Below are 26,688 nucleotides of genomic sequence, written 5' to 3'. Positions count from 1 at the left end.
TATCTCAAGTACTGGCTACGCAAAGCTGGTTGACACGTTAATTTAGTTTGTGCTTCTCAGTTCGTACTCTTTTCGCTTATGATCAAATATTGGAAAAGGTTACAATTAATCACAGAGTGAGAATGGAAGCTGGCAAAGCTAATGATGGATTATTACATTCTGTTTGCTCCGTAGGAGAATAGCTGGGGTACTTGCATGACAGAAAACTATTATTAGTAATGAGAAATTACTAAAGGAAAGCAACCCACACCCATCTCCCATTTTGCAACCCATGTTTCTTCCTTAGAGTTTTAAAAAATGAAGCAATTTGCTAACGCTGTTTGCTTTAACCAGGTTTTGTGGCCACGCGGCTGCCTTTGCAGAGCTGTGAGGCACCAACAGGTTCCAGCTCTCAATGCAGCCCTGTGCTCTGAGCTCACAGCAGGTGAATGTTCCATATGTGAAGCCAATTTCCGAACACTAACAGCGTGCCTGCCCCCAGGCTGCAAAGTAGGGGCACAGCAGAGGAACCATAAGGAGTCCTTGCAAAAAAAAACCAAACCAACCTATGGGCACTGCTGGATTGTCCGTAGTGTGTGATTGCTCTTTGAAAATGAATTAATTGATGGTTATTAAAAAGCAAAAGTGTTGCTGGGCTGAGATAGATGATGAAAAATGAGCCCTTCCCAAGGGAGTATGTATGACCCAGCCATGTGCTCAAACAGCAAAAGCTTTGGGTAAGAAATACTTCCAGACTTCCCAGGACAGGCACCTGCCTGTGGCTATCAGCAAGTGCTGCTGCTGGGTGCAGAGTATTTCTTTGATTTAATGGGACATAGCATCTTGCTGCTGAAATTATAACATAAGGAAAAGACATGGAGCTTGTGTAGCTGTGGTATGCAGTCATTAAAAACTAAATTTTAAAGTAAAAATACCCATCTCGCTTTATATTATTTATAAGGTTATCTTATGCTTTTAAGTATGGTGGAATTTCACAGTCCTTTGCTCACTGCTGGTCAGCGGGATCGTCTGGGATTGCATCTGTTGTCAGTGCCTAGCAGATGCACTTGGGGCTCCCTGGTAGTTTTCAAGGTACAGCATGAAATAAACCTCTCTTAGTTACCTAATTTTCAATCTGAAAGAAGAGCTACCTCCTGAGAGGGAACAGGGCCTGGCCTTTGGTTGCTGCTTTAGCCCACAGACTTCTGCTTACACATTTGTTGATTTAAGTGAATTGCTCCTATTTAGGATATGATAAAAGATATATAGAACACCTTGAGTCATAAGTCATAAGGTGTTCTGTATTTCCTTTTATTTCAGCTACTCGGGTTTTACATGCTATAAGTGCATAAATGAAAAGGAGCCACTTATTCCCAGCCTGGTATAGATACAGGCTTTGCTGGTTAAGTCTAATTCAGTTTGTTAGGAACTGCAGTAAACAGCATTAAGTGAGAGGTGCCATGATTACTCCTGGAGCTCAGTTCCAACCATTCAGCATGCACCAGCAGGTTAGAGAGTGTGCCTTTCCTGAGAGGAGAGGTGAATAATGTGAAGACTAAAATGTTACAGGGCAGGGTTTATTAAACCTTACAAATGGCTGCACTGCCATCAGTACTGGCTGTTACACCAGCCTCCTTCCAGACCTTGCTCTGAGCATCACCTTGCCCCACACGTGTTGCAGTAACCAATTGGTCTGTGCATTAGCAAAGCACCTACAAGCAGAGGACAGACGTCCTGGTTATGCTCATTCCCACAAAAATAGCAACACCTTAGGAGTATGACAGCTCTCATTTCCTCTCGTTCGGTAGGGGAGAGCGCAGGAGGAGCTGGACAGAGCGATGCCACTTGCTGAGAGACTTGGCATGGTCAGGAATACATTGAAGGCTGTCAAGAAGAATTTAGTTAAGGGTGAGTGCTCTGGCATGGGGAGGGACGGGTGAGGGTGCCCGGCAGGCAGCCCCCCACAGCCACCAGCCTCCCTGTGCCTCTGCTCAATGTGAGTGCTTGCCCCGTGGCCTCCAGGATATTTTCTTGACCAACTCCATTAGGAAATCAGATTTTGCTAACAACTGCGAGATGGATGTCTGCGCTCTGTGACAGAGATTGGGTAAGTGGTGCCTGGACGATCGTTTTCTTTAAAAGGATGCATTCTGTGCTTTTGATAGAAATTTTGTTTACGTTTCTGTTGCACAGATGCCATCCAGCATCCTGAGGAAATGGAGGGGACAATCATTTCTCTTCAAGTACCTCGGTACCTTCTGTTGCCAAAACAATTTGATAAGCCTTGGAGAGCATTTTCATTTATTCACTTGTCCAGGCTGTTTTCTGCTTCTCCACATGATTAAATGCTTCTTTTTTATTTATTTATTTTTTTTAATATCAGCTCAATAAAGCCGTGGCAGAACGATTACATTTTCTCTTTTTGAGGTCTGAGGATGAAGCACCTTGTGTGGCATATTCTGGGGACAAAACCAAGGCTCTTCTGAGCTGGAATCAGGAAGTGTCACAGGCTTGGCTTCCCCAAACCGTGTCCTCAGATAGTCAAGGACAAGTAGCATCATTCACATGCAGCAATGCTTCAGTGCTGTGGTTTGGAAAGGAGAGAGTACTTGAATTGATCATTGGTTTGACAAAGCTTGGTGAATGGAGGTTGGTTTGGGCACACAGCCCTGGCAGCTGCAGCCTGACCTGCAGCCTCCTATTCACAAACACCTTTCTAGGTAGGTACAAATCCATGGAAGATTCTTCTTCACAGTGTAAGTGTATACATATATGGTGTTCTAAGAATGTGACCGTGCCTTCAATTGCATGAAGTGCTGTATTTAAAAAACAAAACAAACAAAACCTGACTGGATGGCCCAGAAAGTGGTGGTAAATGGAGTGAAATCTAGCTGGTGACTGGACACCAGTGGTGTTCCCCAGGGGTTGTTATTGTGGATGAACCTGTTTAATATCTTTAATGATGGTTTGGATGAGGGAATTGAGTAAGTTTGAAGATGACTCCAAGCTAGGGTGAAGTTTTGATCTTCCAGAGTGTCAGAGGGACCTACAGAGGGACTTGGATGGGTTGGATTGGGAGGCTGAGGCCAGCAGGATGAAGTTCAGCAAGACTGACTGTCAGGTCCTGCACTTTGGTTGCAACAACCCCATACAGTGCTGCAAGCTTGGGACAGAGCGTCTGGAAAGCTGTGTGGATGTGAGGCTGCCAGTCAGCGCTTGGCTGAGAGTGAGCCACCAATGTGCCCAGGTGGCCATGATGGCCAGCAGAAGGGAGGTGATTGCCCTCCTGTAGTCAGATGTGGTGTGGCTGCACCTGGTGTGCTGTGTTCAGTTTTGGACCCCTCACTACAAGAACAACGTAAGAGGCACTGGAGTGTGTCCAGGGAAGGGCATGGAAGCTGGTGATAGGTATGAAGCACAGATCTTATGAGGAGTGGCTGTGGGAACTGGGATTGTTTAGTCTAGAGAAGAGGAGGCATAGAGGAGATGTTATTGCTCTCTACAACTGCCTCAAAGGAGGTTGTAGTTAGGTGGGAATCGGCTTCTTCTCCCAAATGACTAGCAATAGGACTAGGGGGAGTGGCTTCAAGTTCCACTAGAGGACATTCAGGTTGGTTATTGGGAAGAATTTCTTCTTCAAAAGAGTGATGAAGCATTGGAGCAGGCTCCTCTCCTGTTGGTGGAATCACCATCCCTGAATGCATTTAAGGGAAGGGTAGATGTAGTACTTAGTGACATGGTTTAATGGGCAGTATTAGTGATAGGTGGATAATTGGACTAGATGATCTTTAAGGTCTTTTCCATCTTTAACGGTCTTATTATTACTCTTTAAGAAAAATCAGAGGAAATGAAGTTTGCTTGGTATTGCTGTGTGTATTAATTCCAGTTGTTCAGAGGGAACATGGTAAGGAGAGGTCAGCTTTGCTTTGCAGTGAAACAGAGACCGAGACCTTGCTGGCTAATGAAGCAAAGAGACAGCACACAGCATTTATTATTGATGCCATTAAGAGCCAGACAGGGCTGTGCTCCTTTTGGTGGTGCCAAGTGGCTGTAGAGCTGGTGAAGAGGCTGCATTGCCCAGAGCCCTCCTGCCCCACTGCCATGGTGTCAGAACTGCTGTCAGCTGGGTTTCCAGGCCACCTATCATGGGCACAGCCCCATGGGAGATGCTCTCCAGCCACGAAGATACACAGCATTTGTGCTTTTGCCTGCATGGCTGAGTCTGCCTCTTGTTGTACGAGGTGCTGGTATCCCTGTCTGTGTGCTAGAGCTTCATGGTCGATTTAAGCTAATGTAAGCATGAGCTGCAGTCAAAAGGGAGAGCTTCCGTTGCTGCCCCTATGCGAACGGCAGCCTTAGCATCAGATTTGAGACTTAAATATTGTGCTGAGAAAGTAAAGGTATCACTGAACCAAATTTCACATTTACATTCATCTGCAGTAGCATTTTAAAACTGGAAAAGAACGATATAATATAACACAGTTTAACTGCCTGGAAGAGACTGAGGGGAGGCTTCATGGCCGCTGTAGTTCCTCCCAGGGAGCAGGGAGCAGCAACATGGAGCTGTGTCAGGGAAGGGGCAGCTTAGGGTTAGGGACAGGATCTGCCCCAGAGAGCGGTGGGCATGGAACAAGTTGCCTGGGGCAGTGGGCACGGCACCGAGCTGCTGGAGCTCAGAGAACAGAGCTTGCAGACACTGTGTTTGGATCTTGGGTGGTGCTGCGTGGAGCCAGGAGTTGGACTCAATGAGTCTCTTCCAATTTGGCATACTCTGTGATTCTAATAATGCCTTGTTGAATTATGATTGTTTTTAAAGGCAGTATGTACCATTGCTAGCTGATGAGCTTTTACCTACTGATGTTTGCGGCTCTGGATGATTCCACGCAACCAGTGGTTGCATTAGAGAATAAGCCTGGCGTGGAAATTGTGAGAGTACTGGCATTGATTAGATGAAGAAACAAATTTCTAGTGCTGCTAGTTTAGAATGCAGCTCCAATAGGCCTTATAGATTCAGATCCCAGAGGGTGAATGAAATCAATCCAGTGCCATTGATCTGATTCCAGCTGCGATTAGTGGAGCACTACGGATGAATGGTGAATACAACCCTACTGCCTGAACTGCTGGCTGCTTCTGTTTTAGCCTTGAAGGTGAATAACAGAGTTCAACCACAAAGACTTTGTGCCAGTCTGGAAACATTTCTGCAAGTGCCACAAGGTAGCTTCAGTAAGGAAAGTAAAAAGGTCATAATGTTGGAAGTAGAAAAAGGGCCAGGTAGCAAAGTGATGATTATAGGAAGTTTCAGGAGAGAAAGGTGAGGAAGATAACTCAGGTTAGCAGACATGGAGGAACTGTTGAACAGGGCAACTTTGGAGGGAGTTCAGGGAAAGGAAATGAAACCACAGAGGATGAGACCTGCAAAAAAAAACAACCAAAAAAAAAGGCCAACAGGAGCACGTCTGCTCCATCTAAAGAAAGTACACACAGGGGAGACATTATCACTTGCAAATGTACAGGGGGGAGGTATAAAGCAGCCAGCAATCAATTTCCTAATAATGGGCTTGATCTTTTAATAAACTAGTAAGATGGAATGAGAGTAGAATAAAACCTGATTTATCATCCCATCTTTTCTGCAGTGGCAGCAATGCAACTGTATTTTCTTCCCTTAGCTTGTCTCAGCAGCTTCACCTGAGTCATAAAGTTGGAACAGTGTCTTCACAGCTGAGTCTCTTGTGTGACACGAGAGGTTTTATAGAGCTGCTGACCTCTTTGCCTGGCTGCTGCTTAAGGCAAATACTTCTGTTTCTGCTGCTTTACTAAGTTTGGGAGGATTTCTGTCACAAATATGATGGAATGTATGGTTTAACCATCCCAGGATGCTAACAACACCTTGAGAATAACAGAGGGATTAACAAGTCTCAGATCATGTCAGGAAGTTGTCATCTGAAGGACAACTGGTGCTATGTGAATGTAATGATTTTGGCATCCGATAGCATTGTTGAGCAGGACCCTTTACAAATGCAGACAAAGTCGCTTAGACCAGGTTAGAATTAGATCTGTACACACCATCTGAAATGGCAGTGTGGGAATAAAATCTCCCATCCCTGCAGCGGGGTGCAGTCTAGCTGTGAACATACAGGGGCCAGGCTCTCAGCTGGGTTGAGTTGTCTTTTCTGCGAGATCTAGCATATAGATTTAAGATGTAAAGCTGTGCATTTGTTCTACGGGTGTGTCTGGGTGCTGCTGTCTGATCACAGCGGTGCAGGGCTGCAGCTGCAAAGCTCTGGGCTGTGAGCTTTTGTGGGATGCACCCTGCAGCACAAGCGGGCCAGCAGAGGAAAGAGTAGGAAAAGCTAATGGCTGCAACAAAGCATTAAGGTGTTTTTTTCCCTGTTACTTCTCAAGGTTTTTCCACCATGTTCGGAAAGAAAAAGAAAAGGCTTGAAATTTCTGGGCCCTCTAACTTCGAACATCGTGTCCATACTGGCTTTGACCACCGGGAGCAGAAGTTCACTGGACTACCTCAGCAGTGGCACAGCTTGCTGGCGGACACGGCCAACAGGCCGAAGCCTATGGTGGATCCATCATGCATCACTCCCATTCAGCTCGCGCCTATGAAGGTATTGTGCAAAGTCGTTCTTGTTGCCTTTGAATTTCCTGATCTATCTTTAATTGCATAGTTGAAGCTGTGCATGAGCTTAGTCCTAAAATGCGTGCATCCGCACTGAGAAGGTACCTGCTGCATGATGGGGGATACCATTGGGCACCTCCACATTGCTAGAAATATAAAGGAGATCAGAAGCAGGTGACGTGTCAGACATGGCCACCAACCACAAACAGACAGAAGATATTTGTTTGCATCACCAGGAGCATCTGGGAAGCAGGCATGGCTGGGGCAGAAGGGCAGAGCTGTAAGCACAGAGAATTGGAAATCCAAATGTTTAATACTAGGGTTATGAGGTAAAACTGTGTTTATAAAACTTGTCCCAGAAGAGCATGTGTCACAGGCTTGCTTGGGCCATGTGTTCGCATTCTTGGGCTGCAGAAGAAAAAGCCACAAGTCCCAGTGGAAGCTCCAAATGTTGCTCCCCTGCAGCATAAAATTCCTTGATAATTAATTTAAGGAAGGTGCTTTAGGCAAAGGCAGGCAGGGATGCATAAGTACAAGGAAAGAAAAAAATCATATTGCTCGTTAAGCCCAGGAAGGAGCTCAGGGAGGGATCTTGTTGCTACCTGCAAGTGCCTGTAGGTTAATGCCGTTTGGTGGAGTAGAGCTTTTCTCTGGGTGACAAAATGGAGGGAGCAGACCCAGGCTGTGGCTTGGGAAGTTCAGACCAGACAGGCGGTGAAAAAACATTGCTCAAAGGGTAGAGCAGCACTAGATGGGTGCCATTTTGGCTCTTAGCTACCCGTCCTTCGAAGTAGAAGATATAGTCAGACAAACAGCCTCATTTAGTGATGGCTCTGAAATTGCACATCCTAATGTCCCAGTAAATGCCACCTGCATGCTGGCAGTACCATACACCCCTTGCTGTCATGTGGCTGAAAGATAAATTTAGGATTTCATCCTAAATGGATTTTTCTGAAGCAAGGGAAAATCAGATAATCCTTAGAGCACAGACCCTGTATTTATATTTGATAAGTGCTCTTTGCTAAATTTACATTTACTGCCTGCACCTGAAGGACGTTCAGCACTTGCTGATCAGGATTGCTGGGCATTGCTGCAGGATAAGGGGTATAAAAGCAAAATCTTGGATCGTTTTTGCTGTGATAAAACACTTTGTTGTGTAAATGAAGCCCGGAATAATTTGAAAAAAAAGTAGGCAAATCTTTGCCAGCTGGAGTAGAAGAACAAATGTGTTTCGTAGCCCTTTTAAACACCAAAATATCCCTGGGACATGAATGCATAAAGATGTTTTAAAACAAATCATTGTCTTGTCTTGCAGCAATACCATTTATTTTCTGTAGTTCTGGAGCCATAAATCCTTAAGTTTGAAGTGCTTTAAAATATATTATATTTCTAAACACCTAAAAGCAGTGTGAGTCTAGGACTAGTGCTGCAAATGGACATATACAAGCATAGCCTTATTTGTGAGTAGAGCTCTGAATGGGCGATATACACTGCGGTATGTGAAAGATCAAGCCCTGAATGAATAACTGCAGCACTTATAAGTGGAGAAAAGCATGTCCAATTTTCCAAGTAATTGTCTCTTTTTATTTTTCTGTTTGTTTATCAAATGGCTGTCTATATTATGGGAGGGGTCTGTGTATCCAGCACTCTATATCTGTTCATATAATGGGAATGCAGTTCTAAACTAAATTTTACTGTGCCAGAAAAGGCTCCTTTGGGAGCAAGCTGGGGTCAGGAGCCAAAATGCAGCTCCTGAGCTGAGCTTGTTCTCCCAGGATAGCTTTGGGCCACAGTGGCTTATAATGCATCCATACATCCAACAGCATCTTCCTATCATGCATCTCCTGGTGACAGTCTCTCTGTAACCCTTCCCCTATCCCAACAGTGGCAGTGGGGCAGAGCAACCCACAGGAAGGTTTGTCTGCATAAATGGAAGATGGAATTTGGAAGTAGAATCCCCAAACTGCAGTTGTTTGCAGGTCACTGTTCCAAGGCAGAGTTGAAAAAGGAATAGGGATTAAAACTGAAGGGCTCAAGAGACTGTGCTTTCGCTCTCCTATTACTTTCCCTAAGACTTCTGCAGCCTACTGAAATAGGCCTCCTCCATAGTGCCAGAAAAAGAGTTGGTCTTACTATCAACTAAGAACTGTGACTACTGTCCGAGAACTTGCTTTTAATTTTATTGCAAGAAATAATTTCATTCCATAGTAAGAATTAGCATGTTTAAGTTGATGTAACTTACAGGGTTGTGGCCATTTCAAAGCTGAAAGTATTAAGCGTTACTGAAGTAAACGTGTGATTCAGAACAATTTTGTACATGTGCACATTGCCTCACACCTTTAATTCTCTTAGAAAGGGACTCACGCACTGAGGACTTCATAATTTAAGTAAGAAGCAATGATTCTAAATGAGTTTGCTTTTAAAATGTGGAAGTCATAGTCTGTAAGACCATAACACTGCTTAAAGTTTTCCTCTTTTCCACCTAGCAGTTGATGTGGTTTAATTAACACACTTGTAAGTGCACTGAGATGTAACAGAAGATTGATAATGAAGTGTGTCCTGAGTCACAGTATTGAGTCAGGCTGAGGCGTTCAACCAGAGCTGGTCCGTGCAGCGGTTTGAGGTCATGCAGCAGTTCTGTAACTTGTCTGTTCTGCATTTATTAATTTTATTGTATCTTTAATTCACTCTGCACTGACTACAAGTGCAGTGCAAGGCAGAGGTGTTCTGCTTAGAGGGACTTGTTTGTGACTGAATGGTAGCACAGGTTGTAGAGGTAGCGTTTAAGAGAGTGATTGCTGGCTTTTAAGACAAAATTGATTTTTGTTTGCTTTGCACTTCACCCAAAGCTTCATCCTAACCCTGAGCTGAAGCAGAGGAAGGGAAGGGCTTTTATTGACTTCTGTGGGTTGTTTGCTTGTTTCTCAGTCTGCAAAACACATAGAACCTGATGGTTCATATACTGTGTCTCTATGGGTAAAACAATAAGACATACATTTTCTAACTGTTCCATCTACATTGAAAGGCAGCAGAGGTGGTGAAGAGGCAACACTTTGGTCTCCCAAATATCCTGGGAATGACCCCTGCCACCAGGCTCACTGCTGTGCATCTGCACTGACTAGATTAAAGGTGTTTAGTCCTTTTGCACGTGGCTGGCAGTGGCTTGTCATGGTAATATCTGAGCTTGAATGCAAACCTGAGCTGGCTGTACAAATTCATTCATTTCCACTACAAGGAGTAATGATAATAGGATTCCCCTTCTCAGCGTGGATGACCCAGATAGGAGCAAAGTGCTGTGTATTTCAGACACACCAGGGATGAGTAAAAATGACGCAGAAGGTTTCATGGGAAATAGAAAGTGACAATGGTCGTGGTAGGTTTTGGGTGTGGAGAGAGAGGCTGATTTTGCACTGAAAGCATCTCCATGTGATCTATGTCGTCCTGTACTTAAAATGGATTTCATGAAGCCTGTGATCTGATATTAGGCCTTTCAGTTCTTTTCTGCAGCATTTTGCGTTTGCCCTACATGTACTTGCAGTTTAGGGTTTGCTTGTACATCCTCAGCATGCAACATGCTTGGCCTGACGTTGCTTTTACACTGTACTCGACTTCCAGCCCCTTAATTTTGGAAAGCTTCAGCATCAATACCTAGGCATAACGCATTGCACTTAGGCAGCAAAACCCAATGAATTCTTCATGCTTTCAACACTGCTGAAAGTATTAGGCAAACAAGTATGAGAAGCCCTATTTGGGGGATTTTTGATGAGAGCCTAGCACTGGCATTGTAAAGATGCTTCATTAGGATGCTTGAACGTCCATGGCTGTCAGCAGGAACAGGGTGGCACAGAGGACTTGTTAAAATTCCTTGTGTTTCTCAGTGCAGTAACAGTGGAGCTTCTTTGCTTTTCTGTCAGATAGTGGAGGGAAAAAATGCCATTTGTTTCTGGAATGCACCATAGTTGTGCCATTAACCTGCCGCGGTTCATTTACCTGGTGTTGTGCAATGCGTGGGCTTTGCAGGGCAGAGAATTTCCGATGTGGCAGACTGTGGAGTCATGGACTTTTGTCCCTTTCCTCCTGTTTCAGTGTTTCGACCTGTATTTTTTTTTCCTATCTGTAATTTTAGTTTCGGTCATTGTAGCATCCCAAACATCGACCTGGATAACAGCGAGTTAACTGTAATCCTTTAAACCTTATTAAGCTTCTACTACTATATTTCAGTCTATATATAACATGGGGAAAAATAATCCAAAAATGAGTTACTGGGTATGGCTCTTTTAATAGTTCTGATCAGAAAATCGAAGCTTCTGTTTACTGTGTGTGTTGACAGAACAAATAGCAGACATGACCCTTCTCTTTCCTATCCTTCTTGGACAAAGTGGTGCCTGTCCTGCTCTCTCTTCCTTGTCTTCCCACGTTTTTCTGTCTCCTTGACAGCTACTTGATTTTACTTATTCCTCCATGATACCTCTATGGATGGGGTGAGTTGAGGTTCTTGCTTGAAGAAGGCTGTCTCCCATCCGCCAAGAAGCTGCAAACTACAGCACTGCTCATGCCAGGACAGGACACAAAAGGCTGCTGACACCTTGTGGGCCTTCCTTGTAGCCGCACTGTGATCAGTCATGCTTATGAACTCAGGCTTCCTAATTGCTTGCACACATGGGGCCTGGCCTGTTCTGGTTTAGGAGGAGCTAAGGTGAAAGGGATAGCTCTAAAAAAGGGCAAGAGCCAACACCTTGCAGCACTGAAAATGTTGTGTGGAAATAAAAGGTTTTGCCAGTGAGCACGATTTGAGCAGTGGGACAGTCACCCAGAGAGGATGAAGTCTCAGAGAGGGCAGTTTGTAATGGACAACACCTAGAGGCACCTGACAGGTTGTCGATCCCGCCTCCGCTCCAAGCAGAAGGTGGAGCAGAGGGCCCTTTTTCTGCAATTATTTTCATCTGCAAGTAATTTCAGTCACATTTGAAATAGTCCTGTTATGCAGTTCTACTTTCAGCTTGTTTTGATGACTAAACCACAGTGCGTTTGATACTATGTGGTGCCAATAAGAAGAGTTACTGCAGCATATTTCACTCCATTCTTGAGAGCTATTTGATTTCACCCATTTCTAAGTGATGGCATCTCCTCTGTACCTCCTTGTACAGATGTAATGCAAATATGCCACCTAGTGTCCAAGAATGTGTCTTACTGTGACATAGGCTTGGTGTGAGAAGAGCCACGTTGGCAATTTTGTGTACTAGTAGGGGAAATCTGTCACTGTGCAAATAAATATCAGCCACATAGGCTCATAGATACTATGCTGCATGATGGAAACTTTCAGCTTAGTTACTTATTGTTTAATTCCAGAAAATTTTAGGCTTTGACTGAAGTCCTTTGGAATAATATTGCTGCTGGCTGCAGAGTTTAGTTCAAGACAGAAAATGCCTGAATAAAATGATTTCTTTCATATTAACAGTTCATTTTATGGAAAATGCAGTTTCAGTTTTATCTGGAAGAGGGCACATCTTATAAACCATAAATTATTTGTTTCAGCTTTTTATTTTGAAGCTGCCTGTCCCTCTGCACTGATGGATGCAGGCCAGAAGTTCAGGTGAAATGCAGGCCTACTCCAGTATTGCTAGTTTCTCTGTTCCTTGTACCCTCCTCAGATCTGCTCTTCTTCACCTATGTCAAAAGTACACTAACTGATGCACACAGTTTTTTTTACTGCAATCCCACTGGCAAGCCATAGTCATCCTAAAATGAGGGAAACACTTCTCTGTGGTACTTTTCCCTGATATATTCTCATTTATTCTTCACATTCTGACATTTCTGGGTTTCTGAACAAGGAAGATCTTGATCAACTTTTCAGCAGCTGATGCTTTGCCTTCATGTTGCTGCATTTTTTTTTTTTCTGGGGCCTGTTTTAGACAAGAAGAAACCAGCATTATTAGCATTTCAGTTTGTCTCAAAATACAAGATGTTCCTCAGTTTGTAATGAACCAGAAAATGAATTGTTCCCTTGATTTTTCTAGCCAGGGTACTTGTCCCTTATAACAAACTCCACAGATTCAGCCACATACATTTGAAATGTCTATCTGCAGCAGAATTGTAGACACCAATACTGGGGATCATAAGCAGGACCTGGCTGTCCAAGAGAAACAGCGAGGTTGCTAATACCAAACACTGTGCTACCTTACGAACTCAATATTTGAAGTAGGAATAAAAAAAGCTTTTTCACATTCCATCTTCCTATTTGCGTCCATAAAATGTTCTCAAACAACACCAAGAGTAATGCACGCTGGCAGAAATGTCATTTTCAAATGTAGTCCCTCTAGTTCATGCAGGTAGTGATAACTTTGGTCCATGTTAGACTGAGTAGATGGACTTATCTCTGCTCTAAGGCTGTGAATGGATAATTTTACACTTCTGCCTGAGGGTTAGTGATCAGTTACCTGCTGATCACATCACTCATTCAGAAAGTCCCGAATGGTCCCCAAGGAGCTTGCAGTATAAGTGCCCCAGCGGTGCAAATACTTGGGCACAGGTAGGCATTTACACCTGTGTGGTTTTGCTGGGTTCACTGGGCTCTGCTGGGGAGCAGTGTCTGATTCTGCTGCCTGCTGTGTGTAGATCTAAGGCTGTCACTCAGAAATCTTCTGAGTAAGCCTTTTTTCATGCAACAGTTAGCATTGATTTGGTCTGCTCATATGAGAAAGGATTTACTGGGCCCATAGCAATAATAGCGATTACAGATTTCTGTGCAAAAAAGTGTTCTTTTCCAATATGGATAATAAAATAAAAAAAATGCTGTTTGCATCAGCATTGTGGTTCTAAGTAATGTTAATGTAGGAGAAGTTTTGCAAGGGCCGTGTTTCTTCAGGCTTCAGTCATACTGATTAAAACTTTTCTAAGTGGTGTAGGACCTCGCAATATGCTAACTAAAGTTTGCATGTAAGTCTTGAGTTCACTCTCTGCATATCTGTTCTGGAGCTCAATAAAGATATTAACCTGTAGGTCCACACACAGAAGAGGTGAATTCTCAATATCAGCATTTCAGAAATTGAATCCAGTCTCCTCTGGGAATCCCAGACTGGGAGCAGTCTCCAGGTAGTGCTGTATAGCCAGAAATGAGCCAACAATCAGATCCTGAGCAAGGACACTTGTAATCATGTTCTTTTTTTAGTATAGAAGTTAGTCTCTGCTGACTAATTTAGAGATGCTCCAGTGTCTTCTCTTCCCTGCCCTGATAAATGAGCCATGCTCCCCATGTACTGCCTGACATGCAGGGCTCTGGTTCCATCACTCTTAACCTGGCTGCTATTTTCTTCCTGTTTGTTTAGGGAAGGTTTTGGCCACCAAAAGTTCCCTGCTCTGACCCATAAACTCTGTGGAGATAGAAGCAGGACTCAGACCTGTGCAGGACTAGGCAGGTAGAAGTGATGCTTTGGGGTGGTTGCTGTGGTGGAATGCTCCTTCTAGCTTCAGTACCATATTACTGATCCCCTGGAGCAAGGTGTAAAAGAATAAAAGGCAAAGTGCCAGCAGTGTTTTCCTCAATAAACACATGGAAGAGATAAATAGATTCTACTGCATGTCAGTCAAAGAGTCCAGCAAGCCCTCGATTAACTCAGCTGAGAGTGCACCTGGAGTAAAAGACCCTGTGAGATTACTTTCACGTGTGTACTGGCTGAACCCTACCAGTTCTGCTGACGTTGTGTAAATGTAAAGTTGTTGCAACACTAGAAAGTTTCTTTTCTTTAGTGTCTGTCAGCAGGAAACACTAGGTGGCAGTAAGGAATCTCTGGAAAGTCGCCTCCCTACATGTCATACATGAGCACGGACAGCAGACAAAACTGCTTTGGTGCCCTGATGACACTTTTAAAGATATGCTTTTATCCTCCTTTGAAATGAGTCTGTGGAAAGGATTTCCATATTCAATTGGCCAGGCAGCATTTGCAGTTCACATCAGTAGTAGGACAGCGTTTGCTTCTTCAGCTTGCAATTAAGCATGCCATGACTGTAGTTGATCAGTAGCTACATATTCTGCACGTCTCCATGTGCGTTTATTCCTAGATCTACTGATAAACATGGTTTGGTCCATTGTAGTCTACAGCATAAACCATCTTGGTTGTAGTCCCACTAAGCTATGTGCTGAAGAGTACTGTCAGGAGCAGTAGGATCAGAAGAAAGACCATGTTGCCAAGCAGCTCGCTTACCTGTGAGGCCGAAGCTCCAGGTGTAAATGGGTTTTTTTTCTGTTTCCTGCTCCTATCTCCAGGAATTCAAAGCTGATTTGCTGCCATTTATTTCTTGTTTTCCCCTTCATGCAGGATCCAATTACAGCAGACAAGCACTGTGTATTACAGGAGATCAACACTGACTTGCCCCTAGAGACCTTTAAATGCTTTTTCTGCTGAAGTGTCACTTTCATGGGCTGAACTGTGCAGACCGTACAAAATAAGAGCATGTTAGATACAGATCTTTGGGGAGAGAAAAGTGAACAAAAGAGATGTGTGTAGGCTGGGGGCTTATACTTCGTAATTGCAAAGATCAGATCCAACAGGCTTTAATTAAGAACACACGTTTAAAAGCAAAGCAAGAGATTATGAAATGTATTTGGCCCAAACGAAACAGCAGTTTCTGTCTGTGTCTTCATTTGCATTTGGTAATTCTCGGAATGCAGCACAAACTTGTAGTGAAAATGTCCCTGTTTGAAGTAGCACTTTTTAGTAGCCATGGGATCTGTAAGCACAGAAACTTGGTTTAAGCACATTAGCTTTTATGAACCACTCAGGTAAAAACCTTGGGGACAGAAGGTAGGCTGGGAGCAGCTTTGCTATTTTCCACACACCATATGGCAGTTCATGCTGAGTTAGCTGTGCACCATGCGGGAGTCACGCTGCCCTTCTCTTCTGGCCAGAGCAGTGGAGGAAGGGCAGGGAGTAGCCCTTCTCCAGGCTAATGTGTTTGTGAAGCATGTCAAGGACAGTGTGCCATGGGGGCAGTGCACTTGGTGGTATCACAGCCCTACAGATCAATCACATCAAGATTCTCTTAGAAGTGGTGCAACAGAAATCAGGATTCGCCCAGAAGTGTTTCAGCATGTTCTTGTAATGAGTCTGTGCTGTTGTCCTGACTATCATCCCGTTGAGTTACGCTGCGGACAGTCCTCTGAAGTCTCAATCTGAGTCTTTTTTCCCACAGAGAAATTGTTTGGTTTGCACTTCTCATTTGCAGGAATGAATAAATAAAGCATCTGCTTGGAAAACTCTTTGAGTCTTTCCTCGCAATTGCCTCTTGAAGTTGACTGAGCACAGATTTCTGTGCAGGAGCACTCTGCTGTATATCCACATGTTTGGGTGGGAATCACTCAGTGAGGGTTAGTATCACTTGGAGCATTTCTGTTGGTACACTTATAGTGTACCTTGTGAAACTAATGTATTTCCTTGGAAGAAAAAACTGTAATTTGCAACACGTATGAAGTTGTTACACGTTTGCTTTTACTAATGAAGGTTTCTAAATTGTCTTAAATCAAAGAGTGACGTTTTGGGAAAAGATGAATTGTAGAATATCCCCAGTTGAAAAAAGGACTCAAGGTTAACAGAGTCCAACTGCCAGCTCCGCACAGCACCACCCAAAAATCAGACATGATGCTCCCTGAGCTCCAGTGCCAGGGCTGTGCCCACTGCCCTCCAGGGCAGGCCCTGTCCCTAACCCCCACCTGCCCTCCCCCGACACAGCTCCATGCTGTCCCCAGAGAGCAGAGCTCAGCACTGCCCTCAGCATCTCTGCTCTGGGCTGAGCAAACCCAGGGGCCTCAGTGCTCCTCACACACCTTGTCCTCCAGACCGCTGCAGAGTTGCTCAGAACTCTTTCTAGTCCTACGTCTGAGTATGGTAGTTGATATAGTATATGAAGCCATTAAAGAGAACTAGCCCTAAAATGGAGCCATGTGGAATCCTGCTAATGACTGGCCACCTGCCAGGTGTAACCCCATTTATTGTAGCTCTTTGGGACTGACCCACCAGCCAGTTGCTCATCCATCGTGTTATGTTTGTGAAGGATCTCACAATGCTCAGAGACACTGATAAGGCTTAAAAAGTTACCAGTAAGTGCTTTGAAACTTTCTCACCATTTTTTAAGGCTGGGACTGAAGCATTTCACAGTCAGTGTTTTCACAGCTCCGACTGCAGAGGGATTTCTTTCCCAGAGCATTGGTGGCCTCTTACCCACCAGTGTGACCAGTGCACTACACGTTATCCCAGTCTCCCTTGGCATTGTAACCTCAGGTATGCAGGGCTCTGCCTGCAGTAACCATCTTGAGCCTGGACAATGCTTTGCTAGGCTCACGTGAAACTGAACTGTTGACTTTCTCTTCCAGCATGAAACCTCATTTACTGTGGTAAACTGCAATGGAAAGTAATACGGTTAACATTGCTTCTTGTGAATTCTCAGCCTGTCAAAATCTTTGTTTTAATTGAAGCTGAAGATATTGCAATAGAGTGACCGCAGAGCCTCTCTGCCCTCCCAGACAAGTGCCCCACTGCCACAGCTGTCAAATAAAGGCAATTACTTCCCTATCATTAGATGTCACCACCTGGGAATTTACTTCAGTATTTCAGAATGCTCTATCAAGCTGCAGCCAAAATCTTTCAGTAAGAAAAAAGCAATGGGATCATTAATTGGGTTAACACTCCATCAACCTCGCGTTTGTTAATGGGCATGTTTAGGACATGAGGGGAATCTCCTCTGGGGAGATGTCATCCGAGCTACAACGAGGGCTTACACTGCAGCGTGCCTTCGTGAATTACAACCCCTGCATCTGTCTCATGGCTTGGGATGAGGAGCTGTGATACAGAAAGCAATGCTCGCACTTCTCTCCCAGAGCACAACGGTAATCCAGGCATGAATCCGTTCACAAGCCCAGATTTTTGAGATAAAGTAGGAACACTTGCTTTACACTAACTGTCCTTAATTCTGTTATATTTCCTTTGATACTGAACTACTCATGTCACATGCAGCTCTACCTGAGGTGAAATTTCATCCTGACTGAGGTCATGACTTTCAAGCCTGCTTCTGTCATAGACACTGAAAAGTGGAGTTGTGTTTTTTGGAGGGGAGGATGTCAGTGATCTCAAATGTGGCCCTTTTCCTTACACAACATTTCCAGATTTGAGTATTGTAGTGTTTAGTTATCTTTGAAGTCAGTCCAGGTGGGAAGCTGAGGAATGCTGCCTTGTAAGGGCTGTGGGATACTGCAAGCCTTAAGCACACCAGCAGGGGCTGGACCACATCTACCGCTTGGTACATCTTAGTGAGTTCTCTTCTGGAAAAAAAAAAAGCCCTAGCACAAAACAGCACTGGCACTGATGTCCCAGCAGATGATGTGATTTTGAAAGAGGGAGACCTATTGTTGTGATTTTCCATAAGTGTTGTATATCATGACATTATGCAGTGATTGTGACAGCTGCTCAGAGAGGTCTGCAGTCCCCAGAGCGCTCCAGTCCTACGACATACAGTCCTATATGACATATAATGACAATGCTTGTATATTTAAAAAACAAACAACAACAAAAAAACCAACAAAACCCAGAAGTTTCCAGAATGGAGATATTTCAGTGGAATTTTAAAGCTGAATGTTTTGTTACAGTTTCTGTACTTTAAATTGTCAAAAAGATCACCAGTGAATGAGATTATAATGAAGTGTTGCTCTTGTTGTTATAGCAACTAACTTTGAAAACTGCTGTGCAGGTTGACAGATTGCACAGTGCAGTTTTGGTTTGGCTTTTCTATAGTTTTCCATCATTTTACTTTTGAGGAATTTTAAACAGCTGGGAGTGGTGGTGTTGTTAAGATGATGATGCTTGTCTCCAGCCTGTGGCTATGCCTTTATTTCAGTCCACTGAGTAATATGTATTTTTTGGGCTATGTTAATTTCATTTCTACATTATCAGCTCTTTCAGGAATTAGAATGTGGCCATGCCAACATTTTCCCAGCTTCTTACCTGTTCTCTGCTGTTGCCAGTATTGGATTAATTGATGCAGTAATATTGCGTGTACACACTTGAGGGCTGTGTATTATAACAAGCTCAGCTCTCTGCTGTGCTGTCTTTGTTGTGCAGCAGCAAAAAAGTTTTGGCAATGCCAGCATGTGCTTAGAGATGTGACTGCAGTGTACATGGGCAAGTTCCATAGGGCTCCACATAGCTGGCATGCCGCAGCAGGAGCCTGATGCTGACAGCTCATCTGACCCCTTCAGTCCTGTTCTCACTGAAAAAGCCCCACCAAAACACACTGCCAGGCTGAGGGGGGGTGAGCATAAGAGCTATTTCATATCTGGTGACATTGGGCCAGCTCTGTGATGAGCATATCACAGCCTGTAGTACACACTGCAGCAGCACTGGGCTGAGTTCTGCTTTGGTGTGTTTCATTCATATTTAAGTTCTCCTGTACATTGGGAAGGTCCTGTCTAAGAGCTATCCCAGAGAGTCTTTTGTACGTCTGCTCAGAGTCTTGAAGTAGTGTGGGGCAAGACAGAAGGGAGCAGAGATGGGATGTGCTGTGTTCACTGGTCTTGTCTCACCAAGAAGGAAGACCAGCAGATTGTGAAGGTGTGGTGAGCTACTTTGTGTTGTTCCAAGGATGTGATTCAGTCTGAGATCCCACATGTGAGAACAGATCAAACACAGACCCCTGACACTTCTTGCACCCTACACTGCAGCTAGAAGACTGTTACCTCCCAGGAAAGATGGAGTTTTCCTTCTGACGTAATGTCAAGGATGAGTTTTCTCCCCAAGGTAGTGCTGTTCACATTTGCTTATGCCAGTGAGTAAATTGTGGTGTCATGAATGCCGCTTCAGGTACTTCCAAAGCTTTTGTCTTGCAGCACAGGAAGATAAATTACCAACACTTTCACCACATGCAGTGCTTTTACCAGCTGTGCTATATGTCCCCTTTCCCTTAGAAGAGAGTGATTTTCAGATATGCATAGGTTGTGCATTTATTTTACACATAATGAAAATGAGAGGATAAGCTGGCTAGGAGTGAAATCAGAATTTAGATTGGCTCTTTATAAGGCGACATTTCCTAAAAAGACTTCTTTTCCCCCCACTCCGTGCATTACAGAGATTTTAAATCTTTGTCGCCTTTTGAAAGCGCAGCTCCTGAAGGACAAAGGATGATATATTCTTAGTGACCGTGTAAAGTATAGTAGTTTTAAAGACAATAAACGCAAGGTCATATTAGGGCAAAACAGTTAATTACCCACTTCATTATTGTCAAGGTTAATACAGTATTTGAGCGCAGAAGCTGTTTTTCATCTGCTCTTGGATACAAGGCAAGACAGCGGTTCTCGCAGACAGATCCATTATAGCTTATCGCTGCAGGACAGACCGCTCCAGCAGCACCATGAAGGATGTCTACTGTCAGCAGTATCCAGAGCAAACGCCAGACCTGTCTGGAGAGCAATGGAAATGAAATGAGAGCTACAGCTTCGGATTAACACGCTTTAATTCACAGAGATTGCATCCCATTGATTTTAATGTATGATGGTAATAGTAGCATAAAATTCTCCAGCACTCTCTCATCTGTTTTAACATTGATCCATCCTAAATTGCACAGCGCTTTGAAAAACGTCCCTTAATGAACACGGGGTATTGACTATAACAAATCCCATCTTTCTGTGGTAGAACCCGGTTAAGGCTGCACCTGATGTAGGGTTTGATTTCTGTTCTTCATGCATGCCTGGGCACCGTACAGGTTTCCATTACATGATCTCAATAGACACAAACAAAGATCTCATATATCTTAGCAGATCAACCTTTGTGAATATTGCACTGCTTGTAACTGGCTGCTTCGCCTGCAGCAACTTTGGAATTCCTTGTTTTGTGTACAAATAGAAGCTGTCTCTTTCAGTTTATAAAGCCTTTACCATTGGAAAAAATGAATCATTAAGTTCCTGCTATTACTTATGAGGCAAACGGTGTTTGTATCCCTTTTTTGGGTTGGGTTTTCTTTCAGGGATTTTGTTTTGCTTTTTAGGCTGTTTTTGGGGTTTGCTTTTCTTTTTTACTTTTTAAGAGGTAGGATTTTCTGTCTTTTGTAACACCTTCTGTTGTGTTTCAGTCCCAAGGAGCCTTTCCCTATGCACGCAGCCTGGCACTGCAGTAATGGTGCTGAGTTCCTCAACTGAGGATGTCACGTCAGCATTTGGGTTTTCCCCAGTCCACCCACATGCCTTCGTACCTGGCTCCTTCTGGTTAGCGTTAGACTTTCAGTTGGGAAATCTGGGCCGTAGTTAGGGCAGTTTGCAGGTCTGGCTTATTTCTGCAAATCCTGCACTTCGTGGGAAAACTGCAGGGTGCTGGTGAGCCCCCAGTGTACATCTCTGTAATAAAGGACTCCAGGAGGAGTTAACTTTGCCTAGTGTAAGTATTGCTCTCTAGAAACAGCTCCTTTGGCTTTGTCATTTTTGATGTTCTGTGGGCATCTTTACAGGGAAGTTTATTATTTTTATAGAGTAATGCCTGCTTTGGGATTTTGTTGGTTTTTTTTTAAGCTTACTAAACTAGGAAGAATTAACTGTGCCCACCAGGGAGGCGCTGTGCGTCAGAGCTGTGTGTAAGCATTACAAGTTCTATTTGATAGCAGTATTGCTAGATGTTTTCTTAATAAAATAAAAAGTGAAGCTCTAATAGGCTGTCTGATTAAGCAATAGGGGCATCTCAACAAGATGTATTTTCTTTCATAAAAGGGAAATGCTACATTTAAAAACAAACCAAAGCAAATAAACATATTGGTGATGATAACGATAATAATAATAGCACTGACTTAAGCATCACCTTAATATCGTACTTTCTCCTTTCTTTTTTCTTCACTACAAATGACTTTCACGTCCTGGTTTGCTGTAGTAATGGCAGCGGTGTGGCTTTGACAGCAGCAGTGGCAGTGCTTCACTGACATGGTTGCAGATTTCAGGCAGTACTGCCAAGGCATTTTAATCTAAACGTGCCATGTTCTTCTAGGATAGGTAAATTTTATCCTCCCTTTGCACCAAAGGACTGTGCTTGTATGAAGAAACAGTGCCAAGGATTGTCATCAGGTACTGAAATTAAGAATCTGTGCTATTCGGCTGCTCAAACCCTTCATCTGAGCTACGGAGCATCCTCCTAAACCAGCCCTGGGCACAGTCAGCACCAGGAATGCTTTTCCCCAAGCCACAGATGTTGCTTTCAGGCTGAGAGCATTCGGCCATGCAGAGCTGGGCCAGTGCATACAAACTTGCTCAGCCTGAGGGGTTGGTCCCAGCGCTTCTCATTTACTGATAGAGAGGAGCCCAAAGCAAAGAGAATTCCAGCCATCATTCTTGCAATGATCTCCAGTGGCTGTCTGCATGCTGCTGGGAGAAAACAAGGGCTTTTGAGATCTTAGTCACCTTCACTGATCAGGATTAGGTAGCACTGAGGTCACAGAGGTAACCAAGGTTTCTTCATAGACGAGAGCTTCAGTGACGAATGCTCTTTTTGTCATGTTTTTGACAGTTTTACTGATAGTAAGAAAGCCTTTTTGTTTGTTTGCAATCATCACAGGTCAAAACGATGGGTGGCTTCTGTCTGCAGAAAATCCCTAAACGTTGGGTTTTTGTCATTGGTGGATTCCCAAACACGTAATCCTTCAACTTCACTCTTCTGAAATTTCCTTGCAGAGGGCTGAGATACCTGTTTGTCATTCTTTCATCCCCCAAATCCCTTAAGCATCTGCGTTTAAAAAACCCGCTTCAAAAGAGCATCTGTTTGGAGGGAAGGGGGGATGACATCCCTTTCCTTTAACCAAAGAGGCTGTTCTGCTCCCAGGGGTTCCCTCTGGCTCCGAGGTCCTTTTGTGCAGGCACAATACAGGTTGCTCCAGGAAACGTCTGCTTTGTGCAGACTAGTCCCACAGAGATCATTAAACTGGCATTTTTACTCCTTGGCATGCATTTACACCAGGGAAGCGAGATGGCAGTTGAGTATTTCAATCTTGTTTTCAATTATAAGCATTTCATTGTTGAGTGTGCTGTTTTATTATGCGATAATTAAATATGAATGATCTTGCATTCATCCTGCCAAAGCGGCTGCAGCCTAACAAAACCAATTCCTTTCGCCTTGCTGAATGCTTCAGAAGCAAAAGGAGTGATCTATTTGCTGATCCTGATATTTTCTGTCCTATTGTTTCAGTATTGCCAGCTTCAAAACAGCAAACCAGGCAAGTAATTACAGACATAAATCAGAGGAGGGATCAATCTGAGGTCAGGATTGCTTTGCCTGTAGCCCAGCTTTTCTCAGCTGTCTTTTTCTGAATAGCAAAAGTATGTTGCTGTCAATTTAGCGGTGATAGGGCAAAGCAGGAGTTGAAGAGGGATGAGGAAGAGGGCCAGACTTTTCTCAAAAGAGAAAACGTGCCTTTTCCTATCTTCTGATTGCATTGCAGACCTTTCCTAGGCAAAAAATTGAGTCCAGGATGCAATACAAAGGGCTGTATTACGTGTGCTGTAGAGCCTTTTCCATGGCTTCCCATCCCTGCTGCTGGTCATCGCATTTGGGGAAGCCACCTACTTTGTATGGAAACATTTGGCTTCAGACCCTGTTGGTGCGCAGTCTTCTTTTACAGATGCTTCATCAGCCTTGGGTCAGGCTTACAGGAATGCATTTCTGATACAGCCATGTCTGGTGGTGTTGCAGTGGAGGAAGAGCCAGTGGCCAGGCTGTACACAGTGTTATGCACCGTTATCAGTGTGCAGCACAGGCAAGCTGCCCCGCAGAAGGATAGCTCCTTGGGATGTCCACAGAGAATCCATTTAAAAACTAAGTGAGTTAAATGAGATACAACCTCAGATATTTAGCTGAAGTGAATCAGCAAAGGAAGTTTCGTTTCAATAGAGCCATGCTGATTTATGGCCCCCGTCCTCAATCTGTACATCTTATTCTTACAGGGCATTTATAAACATGACGCAGTGCTCAGCAGGAGTCAACTGCTGAATTGATGCAGTAACTTGTTACAGTCTTCAGATGGTGCTAGCTAAAAATAGTCAGGTTATCTTCAAGGAGCAGTACTGAAGAGAGAAGTACTGCTTGCTTCCATCTCAACACTAGGACCATTGTTTGGGATAGAAATGAGTAACGATGGGAAGGGGCAGAGGGCAGTAGGTAGGAGCTGACCTGTGTCTGCTGTGCTGCTGTGCCCTCCTCATTCAGAGCTGGGGGATCTCAGGGAGTTTTACTGTATCAGGATACAAACAGAGCCACCACCACGTGGCATCCATCATGTAGTTCTCTCAAATCTTTGGTCGTGCACAGGGATTTACCAGATGCTGCATATTGTAATGAGGCATAGGTAAGTATTATTTTTCATCTTCCCTGAGTGTGTGTCATGTGCTGAGTCGATGAGGAGGCAGTCCCAGGTGGTAATTCTGGCACACAGTAGTGCACTGTAAAAAAAAAACCACAAAGAAACAAAAAACACGGGACTTGATAAACTGTGTGCTACTTTCCACTCCAGCAGTTTGCTAAAATAGCGTGGAGAAGTTGGCACTGAATGATATTTTTACCTTTCTATACTCTGCAAACCGGAGTCAGCCTACCAGCTTGCCTTGAAGGAGACAACTGAATAATAGCTAATTTAGTCACACCAAGTTTATAAAACACAATTAGTGCTCTTAAGTGTCTGCTGTTGGGTGCGGCAGAAACATATCTTAAATTGAAGCTGCATGTCAAATCTCAGCTTATTGGTGGGCACTGAATTTGTTCATTTCTGCATGTTCTGTTGTATTTCTTGAGGGCTTTGTTTTTTGCAGCAGCAGCAGGTTATTGTGAGGTGTGTGCCTGAAGAATGTGATGCATCACCACGTGTATTCCTGGGTCAATCACAGTCATTTTGTTGGTCAGATACTAAGTGAAAGTCAGTGTTTTAATCAAAGTAATTTTTTATTTCCAGACTATTGTTAGAGGAAATAAACCTCGGAAGGATACTTCAATCAATGGCCTGCTCGAAGAGTTTGACAATATCTCCGTGACTCGATCCAACTCCCTGCGGAAGGAAAGTCCTCCCGCACACCACCAAGGCAATGCAAACCATGTGCCAAGGCACCAGGAGGAAAATGGTTACATCACATATTCGCAGTACTCCAGTGAGTCAGACACAACAACAGACTATGTCATGGACAAGTATAGAGACAAGACTCTCTATGGGGAAGAGCTAGACAGGTACTACAAAGGGGGCTACGCTGCCAAGCAGAACGGGCACATGATGAAAGTCACTTCCAGGGACATCTATTATTCAGAAATGACACCCCTGAAATCAGACCTCTCCAGGTTCCTCCCCGATTACCATGCACAAGTGGAGACGAAGCCCAAACCGCTTGAATATGGAGGTCTAAAGCTGGAGTACCAGAGGATTCCCAGTGGATCCTCACTGGACTACAGAGACCCCTTCCCTTATGCCCTGTCCCGAGCGTCAGTGCAGAGCGAGTGCCCCAAGGAGAGGCTGGAGTACAGCGACAGCGAATGGGGGCACAGCCCAGCCAAGGATGACTATGACAAGAGGCCCAAGTCATCCTACGTGGACCCAGCGAGTCCTCAACCAACCATGAGGCAGAGATCCAGGTCGGGCTCTGGTCTGCAGGAGCCAGCCATGCCCTATGGAGCAAGTGCATTTAAAGCACACCAGCAGGGACACTCCTACAGCTCCTACACCTACCCTCGCTTGTCTGAAACTGCAGCAGGCATCTCCAAGGTAATGTTAAGACCCCTGGCGTCGGTACTGCCAGGACAGGGACCCTTCCAAAATGGGAATACAAAAAATTAAGCAAAATGTTAAGGGCATGGATCTGTGCTTGGAAACAGTGGTAGGAAGCATGCAGCTTTGGTTAGGTGGTTATAAAACCCCTCCAGGTTTACTTGGGTAACTGAAAACAAGAGGATTAAGATACTTATTAAAAGAACAGTTTGGAGGCACCCAACTTCCATGAGTTTTACTTGGGATTTCTGAAAATCCCAAGTTCTTTGGTAGTTTACATAGGATTAGGAGTTCATATGCTAATGCAGATGTTGGCAGAGCTGGGAAGTTGGTCTGGTTTGAATGTCAGGTGCTTTTTGCATTTGAGTCGTTCTTGCTGACATCTCTGTGCCAGTAAGAAAACCGTTCCTGGTTTGCTGAGGAAAGACTGCAGCTGCCTGCAGCTCAGCCAGCTCATACCAGCCCACACAGCCACCAGTCTGGCAGGGCTCTGTGCGTACTATGAGATTCATTAACCCTTTTCCACCAGTGAGGGAAGGGACTTATCCCTTACCCCTTCAAGTTTTAAGAAGTGAAATAAAATCAAGTGTCTCCTTGCACCCAAGACATTCCAGTAGTTGTTAACAAAAATAAGGGTCAAGATAGAAAAGCAACTCCTCTATGATATCTATGAGCAGCTCCTCTGCAGAAGCTGTTGCTCTCTCTGCCTTTTCTAAGCTGTATGAAGAATATTACCCAGGCAAACTATCCTACCCTGCCCTACCTCCTTGCAGCCTTGTTCAGCTAAAGGAATTTCTTATCCATCAAGTCACACTGCTCCAAAAAAGACCTGCTTAAACATTTAATATTCTGCAAGAGATGGCTTTTCCTTCGGTGTAGATTTCATTGAATGTTACTGGGTTCCCTTAGCAACAGGCAGCAAGCTTGCTGTGACTTGCCAGATGTGCTGAGCTTGGTAGCTGTCACACGATGATACCCCTTCTGCTTATGATGCTGTCTGAACAGTGCATTTTCTTACAGCCTCTCTGCGCTGAGAACTTGGTCAGACCAAGATGTCATCTCAGACCTCTGCAAATAACACCGTGGCTTCATACCAGAGGCATGCCTGCATCTTGCTTAGGTTATCTGGGAGGGATCCCTGTACGTTGTTAGCTGCGTGCAAGAGTGAGGTGTTAAAATACAGATTCTGGAGTTTGTGAGGAAAGCTCGGGATGGGCTGCCTGCCATTTCTTTCTTTTAAAACAATCATTTTGTCAGCTGAGAAAGAGGAAGGACAAATCCACCAATAATTCATAAACTCTCTTGTGCCTGCTCCTGCCAGATTT

General features: G+C 44.2%; 1 protein-coding gene across 11 annotated transcripts in view; it reads left to right on the top strand.

The window, feature by feature from the left end:
- The window catches only part of PAK5 (p21 (RAC1) activated kinase 5), a 216,290-nt gene that overhangs the window by 173,111 nt on the left and 16,491 nt on the right, over positions 1 to 26,688 (top strand). For all 11 annotated transcript variants that reach the window (XM_072332099.1, XM_072332097.1, XM_072332102.1 and 8 more), the window contains 2 exons: positions 6,382 to 6,596; positions 24,563 to 25,360. In XM_072332099.1, coding sequence (XP_072188200.1) covers positions 6,393 to 6,596; positions 24,563 to 25,360 — 1,002 coding nt within the window. In that variant the 5' untranslated portion in view covers positions 6,382 to 6,392. The remainder of the gene's footprint in view (positions 1 to 6,381; positions 6,597 to 24,562; positions 25,361 to 26,688) is intronic.

This window comes from Excalfactoria chinensis, chromosome 3 (assembly GCF_039878825.1).
Source record: "Excalfactoria chinensis isolate bCotChi1 chromosome 3, bCotChi1.hap2, whole genome shotgun sequence".
Classification (NCBI taxonomy): domain Eukaryota; kingdom Metazoa; phylum Chordata; class Aves; order Galliformes; family Phasianidae; genus Excalfactoria; species Excalfactoria chinensis.
Note: the sequence above shows the minus strand (reverse complement) of the source record. Positions and strands in the feature narration are given on the sequence as shown.